This window comes from Lutjanus erythropterus, chromosome 6, assembly GCF_056507025.1.
Source record: "Lutjanus erythropterus isolate fLutEry1 chromosome 6, fLutEry1.hap2, whole genome shotgun sequence".
NCBI lineage: Eukaryota > Metazoa > Chordata > Actinopteri > Lutjaniformes > Lutjanidae > Lutjanus > Lutjanus erythropterus.
The window spans coordinates 7,324,833-7,343,134 of NC_139322.1; the positions used below are offsets into that span (position 1 = coordinate 7,324,833).

At 39.6% G+C, this 18,302-nt stretch overlaps 1 protein-coding gene across 2 annotated transcripts; it reads right to left on the bottom strand.

Annotated features, from left to right (window-relative positions):
* Positions 1 to 4: 4 nt before the first annotated feature.
* On the bottom strand, positions 5 to 16,611 carry LOC146324772 (6-phosphofructo-2-kinase/fructose-2,6-bisphosphatase 1-like). Of its 2 annotated transcripts, none has more exons than XM_084720388.1 (14): positions 16,452 to 16,611; positions 8,451 to 8,576; positions 8,196 to 8,292; positions 7,834 to 7,900; positions 6,875 to 6,949; positions 6,249 to 6,305; positions 6,048 to 6,169; positions 5,752 to 5,959; positions 4,789 to 4,935; positions 4,502 to 4,606; positions 2,841 to 2,970; positions 2,669 to 2,731; positions 2,519 to 2,583; positions 5 to 514 (listed from the first exon to the last, which is right to left on the bottom strand). In XM_084720388.1, exons 1-14 carry the CDS (start codon positions 16,504 to 16,506, stop codon positions 455 to 457), a joined length of 1,377 nt encoding a protein of 458 aa, XP_084576514.1. In that variant the 5' UTR covers positions 16,507 to 16,611; the 3' UTR covers positions 5 to 454. The 2 variants fall into 2 exon arrangements, with proteins under 2 accessions (XP_084576514.1, XP_084576513.1); XM_084720387.1 differs by lacking the exon at positions 16,452 to 16,611 and adding an exon at positions 11,582 to 11,723.
* Positions 16,612 to 18,302: the final 1,691 nt, after the last annotated feature.

Below are 18,302 nucleotides of genomic sequence, written 5' to 3' on the forward strand. Positions count from 1 at the left end.
AAATTACGGAAATAAAAATCCTCTTCCTGCTTCTTTTTCAGTGACTTTGCCTGGGAAAATCAGATCTGGTGGGAGGAAGTAATACAGAAACAGCTGATCTGAGGTTATAAATGAACTGTTTCAATAAAAAAAAACTCATTGTAGTAGCTTTAAGAAAAGCAAACTCTACTCCGAAAAGACACAAATATTTCACACACATGTGAAAAAACAGAACCTTCTCCTCCATTGCCACCTTTTCAGTCCAGGACATGTGCACCTGTCGTGATGTTTACAGCCGGGCTAACTTTGTGCCATTTCTACCACCTCATCCTCTCCTGCAGCAAAACCCACCCTGTCTCCTATTTTCACGCAATCAACCTTTAACTGGAGTGCATCTCTATTATTAAGTGCGGCTAATAAGTAGCAACACATCCAGTTTCATATGATTGTAGTCCTTTTTGTCACAAAGCAGCATTTATATGTGGTCAGGCACCGTCTGCAGAGCTTCCTCTGGGTTTCGGTTGATGTTGACATTCTGCAACGACAGAAACACGAATACTGAGAGTCCATTTAAAGCAAGGATCCTACATATTTCAAGAGCATTTTTACCTCACAAAAAATAATACAGCATGAACAGCGATTTTTAACTCTTATTTTTTGCAGGCTATTTCCCAAATCCTTTCTACATGCTAATTCTGAGCAGGTTTTTGCCCTCCACCGCTATATAGTGTGTTCACACTGGAAAAGTGGTGAAATGAAGTACACTCAAACCAGACACTGTGCATACTAAATACTGTCAGTTCTTGAGTGTGCCGTTGATGGGAACTACTCTCCCACAAGGCAATGCAAAAAAGAAAAGTAGAAGCTGCTCATGACAGGAAAAAAAATCTGAAATAAATTGTGAATGGAGGTGAAACAGCTCAAGAAGCTTCAGCTTCAAAGCAAAATAATGAATGAATCTTAAATGTAAATATGGTGTTGATAATTATGTTGCATATCATTTATCCAAAATGCAAGATCCTAATGTGTCCAGCTGTGATCTGGACACATGAGACATGACAATATGTCGGTCTAGAAGAAGAAAAGCAGATTTCTTCAGTGTGCTGTTTGGCTGAATCTGTTTTATTTTGTTTTCTGCTGCCCTTTTTACCGGGAGCTGTGGATTACTCTGTTCAGTAATATAACATCAGATATTGATTTTGTGAAAATGGATAGTGCACAAAGACTGAGTCAGCTGTTGATATACAGTATTAAACTTTTAGATAAGATAGTTCCCTGTAGAAAACCTGAGATGAAGAAAAAAAGCCCTTTATTATGATTGTTTGTAAATTTGTAAAAGTTCTTTTCAGTGTATAGTTTATTTGAAATGTATTTCAAAAGTTTATCTTTTTTTCCTGTTTTTTTCTGAGACTATGGTGGAGCTATGTAATGTAGTGGTTTGTTTTTGTTTACTTTTTTGCTCCTATATGTGATCCCAGAAGATGTATGTTTTGTAATATGGTGCTGTTGTAATCCCATGTGTTGACCGGCTGTTTGGCATGACACAAAAATAAACAAATAACTAACTAACCTAAGAAAGAGATTTTCTATTAAAGTTTAACTTGAGCCACATTCACAGGTACCCAGAACTTTTAGCCACAGGGGCGACTTTTCAAGAAACTAAGGGGTTTTCTCAGCCCGTTGTCTGTGATTCCAGCACAATCTGAAGACCTGGAGATTAGGCAAATTAGTCTGCTGACATTTGAAAGAAGCTGTACTTTATGTCCTCTGCATAAATGCTCAATAAGGCCTGGACTTCTCTAACTCTGTGTTGATTTGTGAGAGAACAATGAACAAAACAACAAACTGGTTTAGGGCTGCAGATTTTTGAAAAATGGTGGCTGAAATAAAACTCTTTGAGCACTCAACCAATCAGAAAGTTTAAAATCAGAGTTCCTTTTCTTTTTCTTTTCTTTGTTTTATTTTTTGTCTACTGGCTAGAACAGCATGACAGTTATAATGTGTACATACTGTACAAAATATGTAGTATAGATTTATCACAAATCACAAATGGACAGTTACAGGATAACAGGATATTTAACTTGCCTTTTTATACAGTATAATAAGAGGAGAAAGAGAGTCTGGTAAAGGTGAAGCCAATAAAAAATCTTAAACCTGCATTCTTTTTGATGGCCAGTAGGAGGCGACTCCACTCGCTGAACTACAAAAAATGACCCTACTTCTTACTCAAACCTTGATTTATAACTTCAGTTAACATTTTCCCAAAGCGTTTATGCTCTGAATCACTAGTTTTAAGTCTTCTTCCACACAGCATGATGTTCATTTTGTAAATTATGGCCTCATTTAGAGTAAACTGGATGATAAAGGAGAGTTTGCTCACTTTGCTCATTCCTCACCAGTGTACATTTTCATTTCATCAGCATACAAGTTACAAGCGTTACTGCCTGCCGTCAGATGTACAGTATGTAATGAACCACAGCCCCAGTAGTTGGCAAAGGTAAGCATCTATTATGACAAATGTGCGCTGGTGGAAACTTACCACTGGCCTCTCTCTGTGCGTGTTGACTGCTTCAATATTGAGGTAAAATGGCTCGACTTTACACCCTACAATCGAGGAGAAAGACGGTGTCAGGGAAAGATTTAGATGTGGAGATTAAATATGTCAGACACTTGAGCACTCACCACCTACCATAAGCTATTGGTGTAAGTTTGAGCACTGTGTGGAGGGGGCATCTGAGATAAGGGAGCTCATCTTCAGGAGACAAATAAGATTATTAAGAGTGTCTGTCTTTTTGAAATAACATCACATAGCACTGCGTGTCAAGGTGTTATGAGTGGAGAAGCAGACTGGATTTCTGTACCTGCAGGTTTGTCTAGAAAGTAGGCCAGCAGGCAGCGCATTATAGCTTGGTGGCAGACGACCAGGACATTTTCCTGCCTTTCCAGCTCCATGATCACCGGCTCCAGACGGTGGACGAGGTCCTCGTAGGACTGGACGAGAGACAAAATAATTCAAGAGTTCATCAATTATTCAACCAGGGTCATGCTCTCGTATCTTCTCGGTCCATTTTAAAAGCATGTACACTGAACAACACTTACCTGACCCTACTTGACTTTACTCAGATTTTATGATCATGAATATGTCTGACAGGATGCATTTCAGTGGAAGGCTCTTAAAGGGATAGTCCAACATTTTAGCAAGTATGCTTATTCCTTTTCTTGGTGACTGATACCACCTTTATTATTGTCTGTTAATATGAAGCTAAAGACAAAATATGTTACATCATGTTGTACTAAATATTGGACTGTTTACTCCCCTAAATTTATTTGACAGCTTTACTTACTAGTTACTTTGCAGATTCAGATTATTAATACAAATTATAATCAACAAATAGTTTATAACGCATCACAGGGTTGGGTCAGATTACTTTGCAATGTTACTGAATACAAATTGCATGGCAATTTTTGTAATTATTAACTTAACCCACTGGATTGCAAAAGAATACAAACTAATACTATACAAAAAAATGGATGGAGCCACAAAAAATCTTCCAGTAATAATCTTCTTTCTCTTTAAACATTTCAAAACTTGTTCACTGCATCCATCCATCTTCAACCGCCTATCCAAAGTCAGGTTGGGGAGGTAACACTTCCAGAAGGGGATGCCAGACATCCCTTTACCCGGTTTCATTACCAGTTCTGACTGTGGGATCCTGAGGAGTTCCCAGGCCAGAGATGAGATATAACCCCTCCCCCTAGTCCTCGGTCTGCCCCGTGGCGTCCTACCAGCTGGACGTGCCCGGAGCACCTCCCTGAGGAGGTGACGAGGTGGCGTCCTTACTCGATGCCTGAACCACCTCAACTGGCTCTTTTCTACGCAAAGGAACAGCGGCTCGACTCCGAGTCCCTCATGGATGACTGAGCGTCTCACTCTGTCCCTGAGGGAGATACCAGCCACCCTCCTGAGAAAACCCATTTCGGCTGCTTGCATCTTGCTCTTCCGGTCATGACCCACCCTTCATGACCACAGGTGAGAGTATGAACAAAGATTTACCTTCTGGTTATGAAAAACAAATTTCATAATTTTAAAATTGTCATATTTTTAAAAATGTTAAAGTAATTCTTGACAATAGAACTATAATCTAATTACGCATTTTTAAATTAAATCTGGGCTCATTTTAGTAAGTTGGTTAGATGAGATGTAACATTAAAGTGATGCTTATACAGTGCATTAATAATTATAATGGAATTATATCATATATGTTACTCTAAAATGGGCTGGTCTGCATGATGCACTTTTATTGAAGTTAAACTTTAAATGCAGGACTTGTAACAGTATTTTACACTGTGGTGTTGCCAATTTTAAAAATCCAGTGTTTTTGTGTTTGTTAAAATGTTAAAACACAATGGTTTCCTGGAGTGATGTCATCACTGTGTACATCAGTGTGCTCCAGGTAAAACTTCAATGGTTTAATTGAAGGTTTAAGACAAAGTCACAGTGTAACATCAGGGGAGCTCTTACCTCACCCTTGGGGTAACGATAACGATACTTGTCTTGGTCTCTCAGTGCAAACTCTTCTGGGAAATTCTCCTGAATCTCCTCGTAGGTTAGCTCCTCACATACTCCCTTAGAGAGAAAAAGAAACAATAACATCTTTTTCCCTTTACAGCTGTAAAGTTTGGAGTGCGACTAGTAAGCAACGTCTGCTGCATTCACCGACAGCATTTGAAAAACATCTAGAAATACAAAAGCCTTTCATGTGTGTTCATATAAAGGACATAATTTTAAGATGTACTCAGTAAACTCACAGCGTCTATCTCGTTGAGGGCCTTCCACTGTTCATACGGGACACCAAGAGCTTCTGCAGTCTGGATCGTCCTCTTCATGTGGCTCGTCCACACCTTCAGATCACTGATATTCTGACCTTTGATGAACGTCGCCAAGGCGCTGGCATACTGGAAGCAATTACAATTTGTACATTTTGTTTTGAATTTACCTTTTAGTGTTTTGAAAATGTGTTTAAGAGAGCGGGGTTACATGAGGCACTTATCAATAGTCAGTGTATTACCTACAGTAGATGGCGTGCAGTGTGCAGAAGCAGCAGGAGTACTACTGTGGACAGGGTCAAAATGTATTTTAGCCACTTAGAAGCAGGTCCATCTAAAAAAATCTAAATTAGTTTAAGTGTATGCTATATTATGAATGTTTTCACCACTTTACCCTGCCTTCAAACAGCCTTTTCTAACATTAAAGTGCTGTTATATAAGGCAAATATCATTTTCTCCAAAGCCACCAAACTCCTTAACCAAAACCAGTAAATTTATCTTGAAGATCACAGGAGACACTGGTCTACCGCGGCTAAGTCTAAAGTCTTAAAACACTGAAGACACACAATAAGCAAAACAAACCAAGCAATCAAGGCAGCAGGTGACCAGTAACTCCTGTGTTCTGCAAATTAAAATTACTGATTTTGTCACACGAGTTTGGTGGAGAAAATTATGTTATGGCTTGTATCCCATTGAAAAAAGCCACCTGACAGTAAGGTAAAGCAGTGAAAATATTCTTAAAACAGTGTACTTTTTTTTAAGGATGGCTAAAATACATTTTGCTGCTTCTCCAAACTGGGGATATGTCAGCCGCCATCTTCTGAAGGTACTGTAATATACTGACGTTTGATAAGTCTATCCTTAAAATCTGTCCTTTTAATTATGTTTCTAATGTTTACACTTTGCATGAAAGGATCAAACTCTATCTACAGTATATCTACTCACCTTCTGTCCTCTGGGGGAGAGGCCTGAATCTCCACCTATGCGACCTAACAGGTTGAGTTCGCTCTCTCCGTGGCGGCTCAGGTAGATGGACCTCGGTGTGACGTGGATGTTCATGAGGTAGTAGACGATCCGGCTCTGAATGTGGTCCTGGACTCGGTTCACCAGGTATCTGCTGCCCACATCGAAGATCTTGATGTAGGAGAGCTTCCTGTTCGAAGGCAGCGTTGAGGAAAACAAACTGTGAAGTAAATTTCACTTTTTAATTTCACATGAAGAAAAGCATTATGGGTCAGTACCTGTCCTTCTCATCGTCTATAGACATGTAGCTGGCTTTGTAACACTCGATGCGCTTGATGAAGTCTTCCATGGCCTCTTCTATGTCACGATCCACGTAATCTGGACTCCCAGATTTCACTTGCTGGAAAGGAAAGGCAGATTGAGAACACTGCTGCCCGTCCTGGGTAAACATTTACATTAAAAAAACATATCCGTCTCACCTTAATGTTCTCTGTAATGATTTCTGGGTCATCACAGATCGATTCCACAAAGAACACCTGCATACAGAAAGTCATTCATTAAATGATTGTGAAATATGCAGCATATTTGCTTTATTTTCCTCTTGTGATCATGTATTTGTGTTTTTAATCCTGTCTTTTAAGCAATAGTTTCATAGTTTGGGGAAACAATTTTTTTTCCTTTCTCTCATGTCTGTTAAATATGCAGCTACAGGTTGGAGATGGCTAGCCTAGCTTAGCATAATGTAAGCAGGGAGACAAAAACTAGCCTGGCTCTAAGGAAACAAAATCTGGAGTCTGGAGTTTTGTTGACAAAGTGAGTCTTTGATCTGCACCAGATCAAGAAAATAGTCCTGCACATACGTCACCACAACTAAAACTTGTAATTTTTACTCCTTGGTTTTTGTGTGGATTAAACAAACAAGATAGACCAGGCTTTATTGCCCTTGAACAAAGCCGGGCTAGCCGTCTCCCCCTGTTTCTAGTCTTTATCATAAGCTAATTGTCTGCTAGATTCAACTTAAACAGACAGGTGTAAGAACAACACAAATATTTTTCTTGGATAAGCATATTTTTCCAAAATCTCCATCTTCCACATATGTACTCACTTTGTAGCCCTTCTCTTTTGCAAAGCTGTTAATAACTGCCCTCCTCTCCCTGGTGGTGTTGGTCGCATCGAATACCTGAACGGGACAAGACCCAGGCGTTATCAATACATCCTTAAAACACTTGCAAAATAAGTACATTTACACTACTCACAATGACTGCTAACCAAGCACCTGAATTATAAGAGAACATACTGTTACACACTAAATACAACACAGTGCTGTATACTGTGTATATCGCATATTATAATGCATGAATCAGTAACGCGTCTTACAAATGTTATATACTGATAAAGTTCTATTTTATGTCCTACATTTTACAACAAAAATAAAAGAAAAAAAAGAGCTCTTCAATACCATAATTTTTTAATTGCAGGTCTCACTTGCTAATTACCTTCTCTGCACATACAAGTGCCTAATACAAGTGTTTCAATATGTTCATATATTTAGTTTTATGTCTCAACAACATAATGATCCAGTTACACTGCAATATACAGTATAAACCTCAGTGACTGAACCAGACAGATGCTCCTCTTCAAAATGACCTCAATCTCAACCTTACAGGGATTTTTTTATTGTTATGGCACATTTTTAAAAAAGAGGCTGAGTTATACTGGTTTGTAGTTCAGAGTCTATGTCTTTTAAACTTCCAACGCACAGATTGTAACAAAAGGTTTTTGTTATAACAAGTTAGAACAAGCTGATTTTAATGTGTAAAATCAGTGGAGTGCCTATTTACTCTCAGGGAGACCTGATTCAGGGAAATCAATCCTTCTTTATTTTCCTTGACCCGACTGAGGAAGTGAAAAGTAAAACACACAAAAGCACACACACACACACACACACACACACACACACACACACACACACACACACACACACACACACAAAAGAAAGCTAAATAATGAATGAGTGTGTCTTATTGTGATTAGAGGGACAGGTTCAGTTGTCCTCTTACTCACGGCTACTTGTCCCTGCTCCTTTGTGAAGTACGCAGCGACGTCTTTGAGGGCAGCAGATGCACAGGCCCTGAGAGAGAAATTACACTTGTAAAGGCAAGGGAGCAAAAACTGTGAAATATGAGTGGTATAATGATGTTTGTGGCGTGAAAATGACAGTTTAAGACAAATCAGATCACATAAAACTCAAATGAATATTACACAATATGACTGAGCATAATTTTAAACAGTTTATTATTATTTAGCTTTTCATTTCTATTATTTTTGTTTGTGAATGGCCAACAAGATGGTGCATATTGTTCTCTTATTAAAAATTAAATGATAATGTTCTGTGCGTGCGTTTTGGCACGTATGATCCCTCTTACTTGCGGATCCTCATGGCCTCCTCATTATCAGGTTTAAAGAACTCAAAGTTCTTATAGATCTTGACGGCCTCTCTGCGGTACTGACCCACGTTAAACACTGGTTGGAGAGAGACAGAGAGGTTAAAAAAATGTAGATTCTTTCCTTTTAGGACAAGAAAGCACTAATGGACTTGATGATTAACTTCTAATGTAGTTAACATGTTAAATAATGGAATAATTATTTGACTTTTTTAGACATTTAGAACAAAAGCTGACTTTTTGTGGGCACTCCGATCCAGTTCAGGTAGCGAGTGAGCTTCTTGGAGATGTACGTCTTCCCTCTGGCGGGCAGTCCCACCATCACGATCAACGTGGGAGAGTTACAGAACTGAGGCACCGAGGCTGAGATGAAGACAAACACACAACAGCATGAAGCGACAGGTACTGAGCGCCGCTGATGCTGTAAATTTACACGATTGTTAAAAATGTAACACATCATTCAGCAGAAGAGAATTAAGCCTCAAGTTCAAATGATCAAATTCAATCCAGAGTCAGTCTGTGAGGCTCTGTGCTGCAGGACATGTGGTGTGTGTGTGTGTGTGTGTGTGTGTGTGTGTGTGTGTGTGTGTGTATGTGTGTGTGTGTGTGTGTGTGTGTGTGTGTGTGTGTGTGTGTGTGTCCCTGCCAAGGTAATCTTCATTAAGAGAGAATAAGAGCTCCAAGGTGCAGCTCAAATGTCTGCAAACTGGTGCAGAGAGTCACACGGCTTATCTGTCTGTGTCAGCATGTCCAACACAGAAAACTGTCCAAACAAACAAACAAAATCAAATTAACAGACAAACAAGATAATTAAAACTATGAAATATTATTTTGCAAAAAGTCAAACATCTTTATGAAGTAAAGAACAACTTTTAGTGAGGTACACTCTTATAAATAACGGTTCCAAAGGGTTCTTCCTGAAGGGCTCACATTTTACTCAAGACCATTTGTTTTGGAAGAACCCTTTTTTGAAGAGAGTTTATCAAGGGTTCATTGTAAGACTAAGGGTTGCATTAAGAACCCTTTTCATCCAAAGAACCCTTTTGTGAGGAATATAAAAAGATTCTCAATAGAACTCCTTAGTGCATTCTAGATAAAACCCTTGGAATATAAAACAGTTCTTGGTTGAACCACTTGAGTGGGTTCTAGATTAAAAACTTTGGAGTATAAAAAGGTTCTCTGTAGAATCTCCTGGGTGGCTTCTTGTTAGCACCCTTAAAAGGTGGAGAGGTTCTGGATAGAACCCCCAAGAGAGGGCTCTTGGGAGTTTTCTGTAGAACGTCTCACTCGAGGGTGAAACCTTTCACAGATGGGTTGAGGTAAAACTCGCTGAAAGAAAGACTCTACCAGGAATCAAAAAGGATTCTTCTAGTCTTCTTTATGGTTCTAGTTAGCATCTTTAGTTCTTAGGGCGTAGTCACGCCTCACAAACCAGCAGCACAGTGTACAGCATCATACGGCTACAATCACGAGAACAAAACCCTCCTAATCTCAAAGTATGTTAAAATATCAACCAGCTACACAAAACAATATTCTCAAGATAACACCGTTAGTCCTCCTGGAAAAATCTAGTTCAGACAGAAGTGAGGCAGCACTGCTGAAGAAACAAATATTCTTTGCTAGAATGACTGCTGAGATAAATCCTCATTATCTGCTCATAATTTCACACACAAACCTGACAATTTTTGAAAATGATTTTAAAGCATTCGTGTTTCTTACCCTGTCATAACCCTGGATGAGTCCCTGTCTCCAAAAATATCAGCAATTTAAGACAGGCTGCAGGGTTGCTTGACAGTTAGCTGTACCTAGCTAAAGAACCCAGATGACCTGTGTGCGTCTACATAAGGGCAGGGAGCGTGCCGGACTCCAGCCTGTTCGATTATGGATGGAGTATGCCGCATCAGCAAAATGCCCAAATGACCACGTCAGACTCTGAAGAGAGAGCCAACTCGGCAACCTGGCTTGGTCCAGTCTTGGCCGTCATCCACGGCTGACTCGTCTGTCTCAGAGGACAGACTGCTGCCGGCCTACCTGCACCTCAGCAGAGGGCTGATCCCAGTCCTGCAGCCACAGGTTGAAACACCTGTGACCTGTGAGGTGGGAAGCAACAAAGTACAAATACTTTGTTACCGTACTTTAGCGTATCAGTTAGCTTGGCACTGAAAAAAACAGTAGAAATGTCCTTCAGAGGGTGACTTTTTACTTTTATACTTCGAGCACATGTCAGAGAAGTTGAATCAGCACTTCTGCTTTTTATCAGAGCATCTTTTTACACAAGTATCTGTAGTCCTACTTGAGTAAAGAGTGTGTGCCACCTCTCCATGTGACTGCTGTGTTTTGATCTTAAGTATGACTCAATCAGAAAACTGTGTATACTGGAAGTGGTTATTGATGAAACCTCACTTTGACGTGGAGATGATCTTATCTCAAGCAAAGTCTAGATTTGAAATTAGTCATTCTTCAGCTTTGCGATGACATGTTTGGCTTTGTTTGTCACCCCATTTTTAGTCCACCAATTAATACGTGTTGTTTGGCCTCAATCTCCTCTGTCTCGTGTCTCCAAACTGTTTGCTTTTCTCTTTTGGTTCCATAGCTGTTCTTGACAAAACCCTCATTTGTGCTGGATTATATACAAAGAGAAATCACTGATTGTAAGGCAGTTGCTGGCAATTTCAAGTTAATTTGAGATTCTTCTCAGGAATTGCATAAGCAGGTAATTTTGGTGGAGATATCGGCTAGAGATGTCTGCCTTCTCTCCAGTGTAATGGGACTAAATGGCACTCGGCTTATGGTGCCAAAGTGCCAAAAAATATGAACCTGAAACACTCAACACCAGTGTCTATTTCCAGAAATTATGACCCGGTTACTCAAAGTAATCTACAGAACTTGTTGTGAACAGTTTCACATAGGAACTACGTTCTTTCTACTAGAACAAAGGTACATGAAACTTCTCATAACAAGGTCTGTGGATAATCTCGAGTAACCAGGTTCTGATTTCTAGAAAGAGGAATTGATGCTGAGTTTTTCCAAATGTATTTTTTTTCTTCAAGCACCACAAGCTGAGTGCCATTTCATCCCGTTATATTAGAGAGAAGGCAGACATCTCTATGACTGATATCTCCAAAACTCTGCATCTCACACCAAAACTATCTAGCTGGACAAATAGCACTATAGGTAAAAGGTAAAATATGTATTTTTTTTATTTTGGGGTGAACTGTCACTTTAAGTTCAAGTACAAATCTATGTTGTAAATGAGGCCACAGAAGTGAAAAGTAAAGTAGAGGCAGAACAAACAGCAGCAAGACAGAAAAGATAAAGTATCCTAACCATCTTCTACTCAAGCTCAGCCGAGTTTTCACTACACTTACATCCTCTCCTGCGGTTCAAGTTGCAGCCCATCCATGGCACCCAGATCTTGAGCAGAGGAGTCTGCGTGAGTCTCTTCTGCTCTGTGTTAACGGTGAGAGCCATGAGGCCCGAGTAGCAGGCTTGAGACAGCTCTGTGATCTGAGTTGCATGTGTGTGCTTAATGAGCGCTACCCACTGCAGGTCAGCTGACTGTTGCTAAGGAGAGGTACTTGGTAGGCAGGAGGGGGAGGACCAGAGGCCATGCTGCTTGTCTGCCTCTCCATCTGTTTCATGATTTAAAAGGCCTGAGGGAAGCTGCCAAAATCTCTGAGGTGATGTCAGAGAGCAGAGGAGCATCCAAATCCGCCGTTCGGTACATGTGCTGCTGTGGTGACGCACAGCTGGTTCCTCAGTCAGAGAAGAGCAACGGAGTCATCTGAGACGGGAATGACAAAGGAGGGAAACCTCTCATGAATTCAGATGAGCACAGTCGGCACTGAACAAGCTGTTTGTCACTCTGAGAAGTGCAGAGTGGAGCCTCTTCTTTCTTACCACTAGAGGGCAGTTTAACCCTTAACTTTAAATCTGAGAAGGGTTGTTAAATTGTCACTGCAGTCATATACAGACATGGGAAGTAACTAAGTACTTTGTTACTGTATTTAAGTAGATTTTTCATGCATCTGTTCTTAACTTGAGTTTGTAATGTTCTGACAACTTTTTACCTTTACTTCCTACATTTTAGTGCAAATCTCTGTGTTTTTCTAACTCTTTATATTTTTAAAACAGGCTTGTTACTTTAGTGTTTAATGCATTTGAGGGAATCATTGATTATTTTTTTTATTTTGCATCACCATGCAGCGCCTTCCCAACATCAAGATCAATAGAAAAGATGCCTCCCTGGGGTATATCATGCACCACAGACGTAACAAGATAAAAATGATGCAAAAGACATAACACAAAAAGACAAGTAAAGGAGACTCAACTGCAGAGAAAAGGTGAGGATCAGTTAGCTTTGCATAGAAACAGTCAGTAGAAATGTCTTTTAAAAAGCAAGTTTTTACTTATATGTCCTTATACACACACACACACACACACACACACACACACACACACACACACACACACACATATATATATAGAACCTACATAATGAATTTCCCTCTACCAGTAAAAATGGTAATACCACAATATAGATATACTTAATTTTAAGTAAAAAAAATACTGCATTCACAATCTGAATGAAGAAGTAGCAAGCACAGAACTTTTAGCAGAACAGGCAAAAGTCTAAATACTCATTCTGCAAATTAGTTCCTTTTAGTGTACATCCTAGAAAAACTGTAGTACATGTACCACTGGTGGTACATGGGCTCCCTCTAGTGGTACATGAAGGATTATCAGAAATAAATGAAATAACTTAATTTAAAAAATATATGGTACTACTGAAATTTCAGATTACTGAAATGTTTCAGCATCAGCCTGCTACATAGTCATGATCATGCACGTAGCGTGCATACATCATCAAATAATCATATCAATCAGGTTTTACTTATTATAGCTCAAAATCAACCAACCAAAAAAAAACTTAATCTTTTTTATTTTCTAATTTCAATCTTTGATCAAAATTGACACTTAAAAAAATACTTGATTTATTTTTCATGCAGCCCACACTTTGGGAGTCACTGTACTATTCTATATCGGCTGTACTTAAAAGTAGCTGCTGGAGTCAGAGCTGATATGATCTATTTTATATACTGTCAGGTACTTTAATCTATAACTGTGGTTTTCAAAGTTGTGTGATGCTGAAGGATGTAAAATAAATATAAGTTCAACTAAAATAAACAAAACATGGTGCAAGGGAGTGGAAAGGAGTGGCAGTGGAAATGAACAGCTGATCTTAAGTGCACTCAAGGTGGACTGTCAAGGTGCATTCAGTTGCACTAATAAGCTCCGCCCACCAGGACCTGTGGGAGCACAAAAACACACAGCAGCACAGAGGGCCTGTATTATGACGGAAGCTCGAGATCGGCAGGCTTTCTTTGCATGAGCTCGCACAACAAAACGTACAACCCCAGTAAAAGATAAAGGGTATCACAACAGTGGTACGTTAACCCAGACTTCGTTCGGTGGGTCCTTTAATTCTTCTTCCACACAAAATGGACCAATCCTGACATATTACAGCAAAAAGCAACATTGCTGCTGCAAATAACACAAGACAGGGATGCTGTCAGAAAACTACTAGTCAACTTAATCCATTCTTAATGCCTGTCTTTAATTTCTAATGTGATAGCTGCACATTAAACTTAAAAGCAAATTTAATCAAGCTGGGTGAGCGGGTGGCAGTTAACCCTAGCTGACCCTAGTACACTCCTCAGCACAAGACACACAACCACAGGCCATGGAGGAGCCAGAGCATCATCACAATTTGAGAAATGTGCTGAAATGTATGAAGTAAAAAAGATTCAAAAAAGTGCAAGTTCCACAAAACTGTCCTGGAAGCAATAATTCAAAGTTACTGCTTGTTTGCAGACTGTTGGGGAGTTAGATGAGACCATTCTCATGTTTGTCCATTAAATATATAGCTACAGCCGGTTAGCTTAGTTTAGCATTAAAACTGGAGGCAGGGGGAAACAGTGAGCCTGGTTCTGCCAAACGGTAACAAAATCTGCCCACCAAAATGTCACTCTTTTGCTTGCAAGTACAGCGCTTCAGGAAATGACTAGATATGTCCAGAGATATCAGCTCTCTGAGTAGAAAAACAGCTCATCAGTCAACACCTTTCAACGTCAGACACTGGCAGTCAGCTGTGTCTTTCTTCTGTGTGTATGACATATGAATAGTGGGAAGTGATCAGTGTGTTTACTCAAACTTATCTTGCCTGATTCCCCTCCAAAATTCATTAAGTGTCATGGCTTAAACCTCAATGCCATTGATCATTAACCACCTACAGGGGTTTTGGCCACTTTCTAAAATGTAAACAGGCAGTTACTCTTGGGGGATGATTATCCCGGCAATGATGGCCACTAATGGCCAGTGTTTCCTGTTTTGGGGATAAGCTGCACCATTAAAGAAGGCACAGTAAATGCTATTCTAGTGGGTGTTTGTCCTGGCAGGAGTTCACCATGTCCTTCCAACGACAACAGCCACGGAGAACCGGAGTTGTGGTTCTTCCTCTCACCACTTCTCTTGCTATCTTCCCTCACTCATGTACATATAGTAATATCAGAAAATATGTGAGGAAATTCCACCAAATATTACAAAGCAAGCAAGCCCTCAAAGATTTCTGATCTTTCTCAGCTTTCAGATTGCAGATACATTTAGTAAAAAAAAATGGATTATTAGCTGGATTACAATTTTAAAATGCATTGTAAAATAAAGAATAAACTACCATGTGGCACCAGCTAATCTGATAGTCAGCTCATTGTCATGATCTCTAGTGAAAAAATGCCAATGTCACTGGAGGAAATCTAACCGTTCTAACAGTTTTGACAGTTTTTCTAACAGTTTTCACTGTTCTGCCCTCAGCTGTGAACATTCACAGAATGAATTTACAGGAAAGACCAACCGCTAACAGATCAACAGCTGATGTTTGCTACACATATCAACCCCTAATAACACCTACACAGAATCTCCACGAAGAATAGCTATATAGGCCAATAATGTTTGCTACACAGACCAACCATTAATGTTAGCTGTGCAGATCAACAGCTAATGTTAGCTACACATATCAACCCCTAATAATAGCTACACATACAAAACGCTGATGTTAGCTACACAGACCAACCACTAACAATAGTTATACAGGTCAATGCTGACATTAGCTTCACAGACCAACCAATAATGCTAGCTACACAGAAAACCACTAACATTAGTTTCAGAGACCAACAGCTAATAATAGCTACACAAACCATGTTAGTACCTGGTCTGTGTTGCTGACGTTAACCACACAGACCGACCACTAATATTAGCTGCACGGATCAATAGCTAATGTTAGCTACACATATCAACCCCTAATAATATCTACACAGACAAAACGCTGATGTTAGCTACACAGAACAACTGCTAATAATACCTACACAGACTAACCGCTATACTACTATTAGCTATACAGAACAACCGCTGACAATAGCTATACAGGCCAATGCTAACATTAGCTTCACAGACCAATCAATAATGTTAGCTACACTGACAAATTGCTAGGTATACAGAAATCCAGTTAGCTAGCTAACTTTTGAATACTATTACTACCATTGAAACATATTTTGAGACTGAAACTGGTGATGCTGGTGACCAGGGTGGTTTTTGGGTAAAAACCGCGCCAGAACAGGTTCCTGTCGGTTTACTTTCAGTGCGAGTGTGAAGTGTGAATAACTAGTTACTAACAAAAAATTTCAATTTAAAAGTGCATAATTACTACCATTAATCAGAAAGTGCATTTCAACATAACAAACAGCTGGATGAACAATTAATAAATCAAATATGAAACATATAGGCTAAACAATTTCACCATATTTGGCATTGAGGAAATCCAAAAGTAATCAAGTTACATTACTTTAATATTGAGATGCTTGGATTAGGTTACTGACAACACTGTTTTTAGCAGGTTATCAAGAACTGTAGTGGTATACGTTTTTAAAATAGCCTCTGAACCCTGTTTATTTCATGTTTGTATGCATCTGCAACTTGTGCAGTTGCACCCTCAACAAGGAAGTTACTTCCTCACTGCATCAAGCACAGCATTACATGACAACACATGCAGTCTATTTTCAGTCCATCATATGTTGCACTCAGTCAGTATGAACATATCTCTGGCGCCACGTTAGTAGAAAGCTTACTGCAGCATTTCTTCCATGCATTGTTTTGGCATGCTCTCTGCATCATCGGTGATCTCACCTGCGCTGTCACACCTGCGCCTGAGCCTCACGTGTTCCAGCTGAGGAAGCTCCATCCTGCTCTACACTCCACTGAAGCAACCAGCACCTTGTCTAAAGACCATCGGCACAATCGACACACTGGATTAAGTGACCAGCGGCTACAGAACTGATGCTCTTTTTAAAGAAACTAAAACCTCTCTGCCAAAGAATTCTCAACCCTCCCCGCCCCCCCCTCGAGCCTTCTCTTTCCACGACACATGGACACATGATAGCAGCGGACTGGGCTTGTCCTTTAATGTTTGCCAAGGCCAGAGTTCACAACATACACACATGGCAGGGAGAAGCACTCAGAGGGCGCGTTCTACCAAGTGCAAAGGTCGCTAAGGAGGTGATTGCTGTTCCACAGGGAGACACAGCAATATTTATGCCTACAGTTGGGCCCACGGCCGCTTATCGTGCATGTCCAGCTTAATGAACGGCAGTGAGGGCATTGATGTTATCTGTGCAGTGTCACTGAAGCATGTAATACTCTCATCAGATCTTTCAGTAAAGTACAGATCCTGGTGACTTTAATATATATGCTGACTGTTAAAGACGTATGTCATGTCCAAAATATATACTGCATACTACAGCTGGGACGGTACAGTTTCATTTCAGCTGCATGATTGCTATACTGTGTATAAAATACTAAATAAAATACTTGAAAAGTACAGCTTTAAGCCTTTAGAGCCCCTGAAAACTGCACACAGCTCAATCTGAGCATTTAAATGAACATTTTTCACATATGAAACTTTCCTTTCAAAACCCTAAACTTTACGGCACACACAAGTGGAAATAATCTTTTGAATGGAATTAATAAAAGCATATACTTTTTGAAGTAAAGTGACACATTTAGCTGTCCCTGCTCATCACAGAGTACAGTACATAAAATATAAAATATAAATGTGTCTGCTGCCCTCTCCTGGCACACATTGTCTCTCCAAGTAGTAGCTGTGTTTTGAGTTTTGACCCTTTGAGGCAGAGGAAACATGCCTGAAAGCATGAGCACTCATCTTTTTATGATAAGCACGTGGATCCATTTGTTAAAATAATGTTGCAGCGATTTCAATGCTGATTACCATTATTGCAACAATGGGAATTCCAATTTTATGTTAGCATCAAGCTAACAGACCAGGCACTAGTTACTTTTATTTTATATGTATATATATATATATATATATATATATATATATATATATATATATATATATATATATATATATATAATCAATTACGCAATTAAAAAATTGATTTGTGATCATGATACTTACCCCTGCTGCATACTAATTCTTTACAGCAGTATACATAAAACTCCACTTTACCATTTTATACCAACAGGAAATGATGCGCAGGACAAAATAAAGTACAACCATACAGCGTTCATATACGAAATATGGTCTATTTTAAAATAGATGTCAGGTTTAACGTTACAGATTTTGGACTTGCGTCTTGGCCCCTTTCACCAAGGATGCATGGAGGGAGAGAGAGAGAGAGAGAGAGAGAGAGAGAGAGAGAGAAAGAGAGAGAGAGAGAGAGAGAGAGAGAGAGAGAGAGAGAGAGAGAGAGAGAGAGAGAAGTAAACCATCCGAAGAGAAAGGAAAGAATAAGTTGTTTATAAGAAATGAGTCATCCTTTCTTCTGAAGTGTTAAACCACAGCCGCTGTAGAGGACTCACAGCCTCAGTACATGGGTCAAATACTCGACCAGCTGAGCTGCCGGGCCATCAGCCTTTACCTTTATTGATAAAACAGCTGATGGAAAGACAGGAAAGACTGTATTTGTCCATAGTCTGATTATGAATTAATTATTGAATAACCCAGAATACATTTAT

What these genes read in the sequence shown, in the direction of transcription:
- LOC146324772 (XM_084720387.1), bottom strand. Translation starts at nt 11,684, where the DNA reads ATGGCTCTCACCGTTAACACAGAGCAGAAGAGACTCACGCAGACTCCT. An exon ending in GAGGCCATGAGGATCCGCAA is followed by an intron (nt 7,901 to 8,195) that starts GTAAGAGGGATC and finishes TTTCTCTCTCAG; the next exon opens with GGCCTGTGCATCTGCTGCCC. An exon ending in TCTCCCCCAGAGGACAGAAG is followed by an intron (nt 4,936 to 5,751) that starts GTGAGTAGATAT and finishes AATTGCTTCCAG; the next exon opens with TATGCCAGCGCCTTGGCGAC.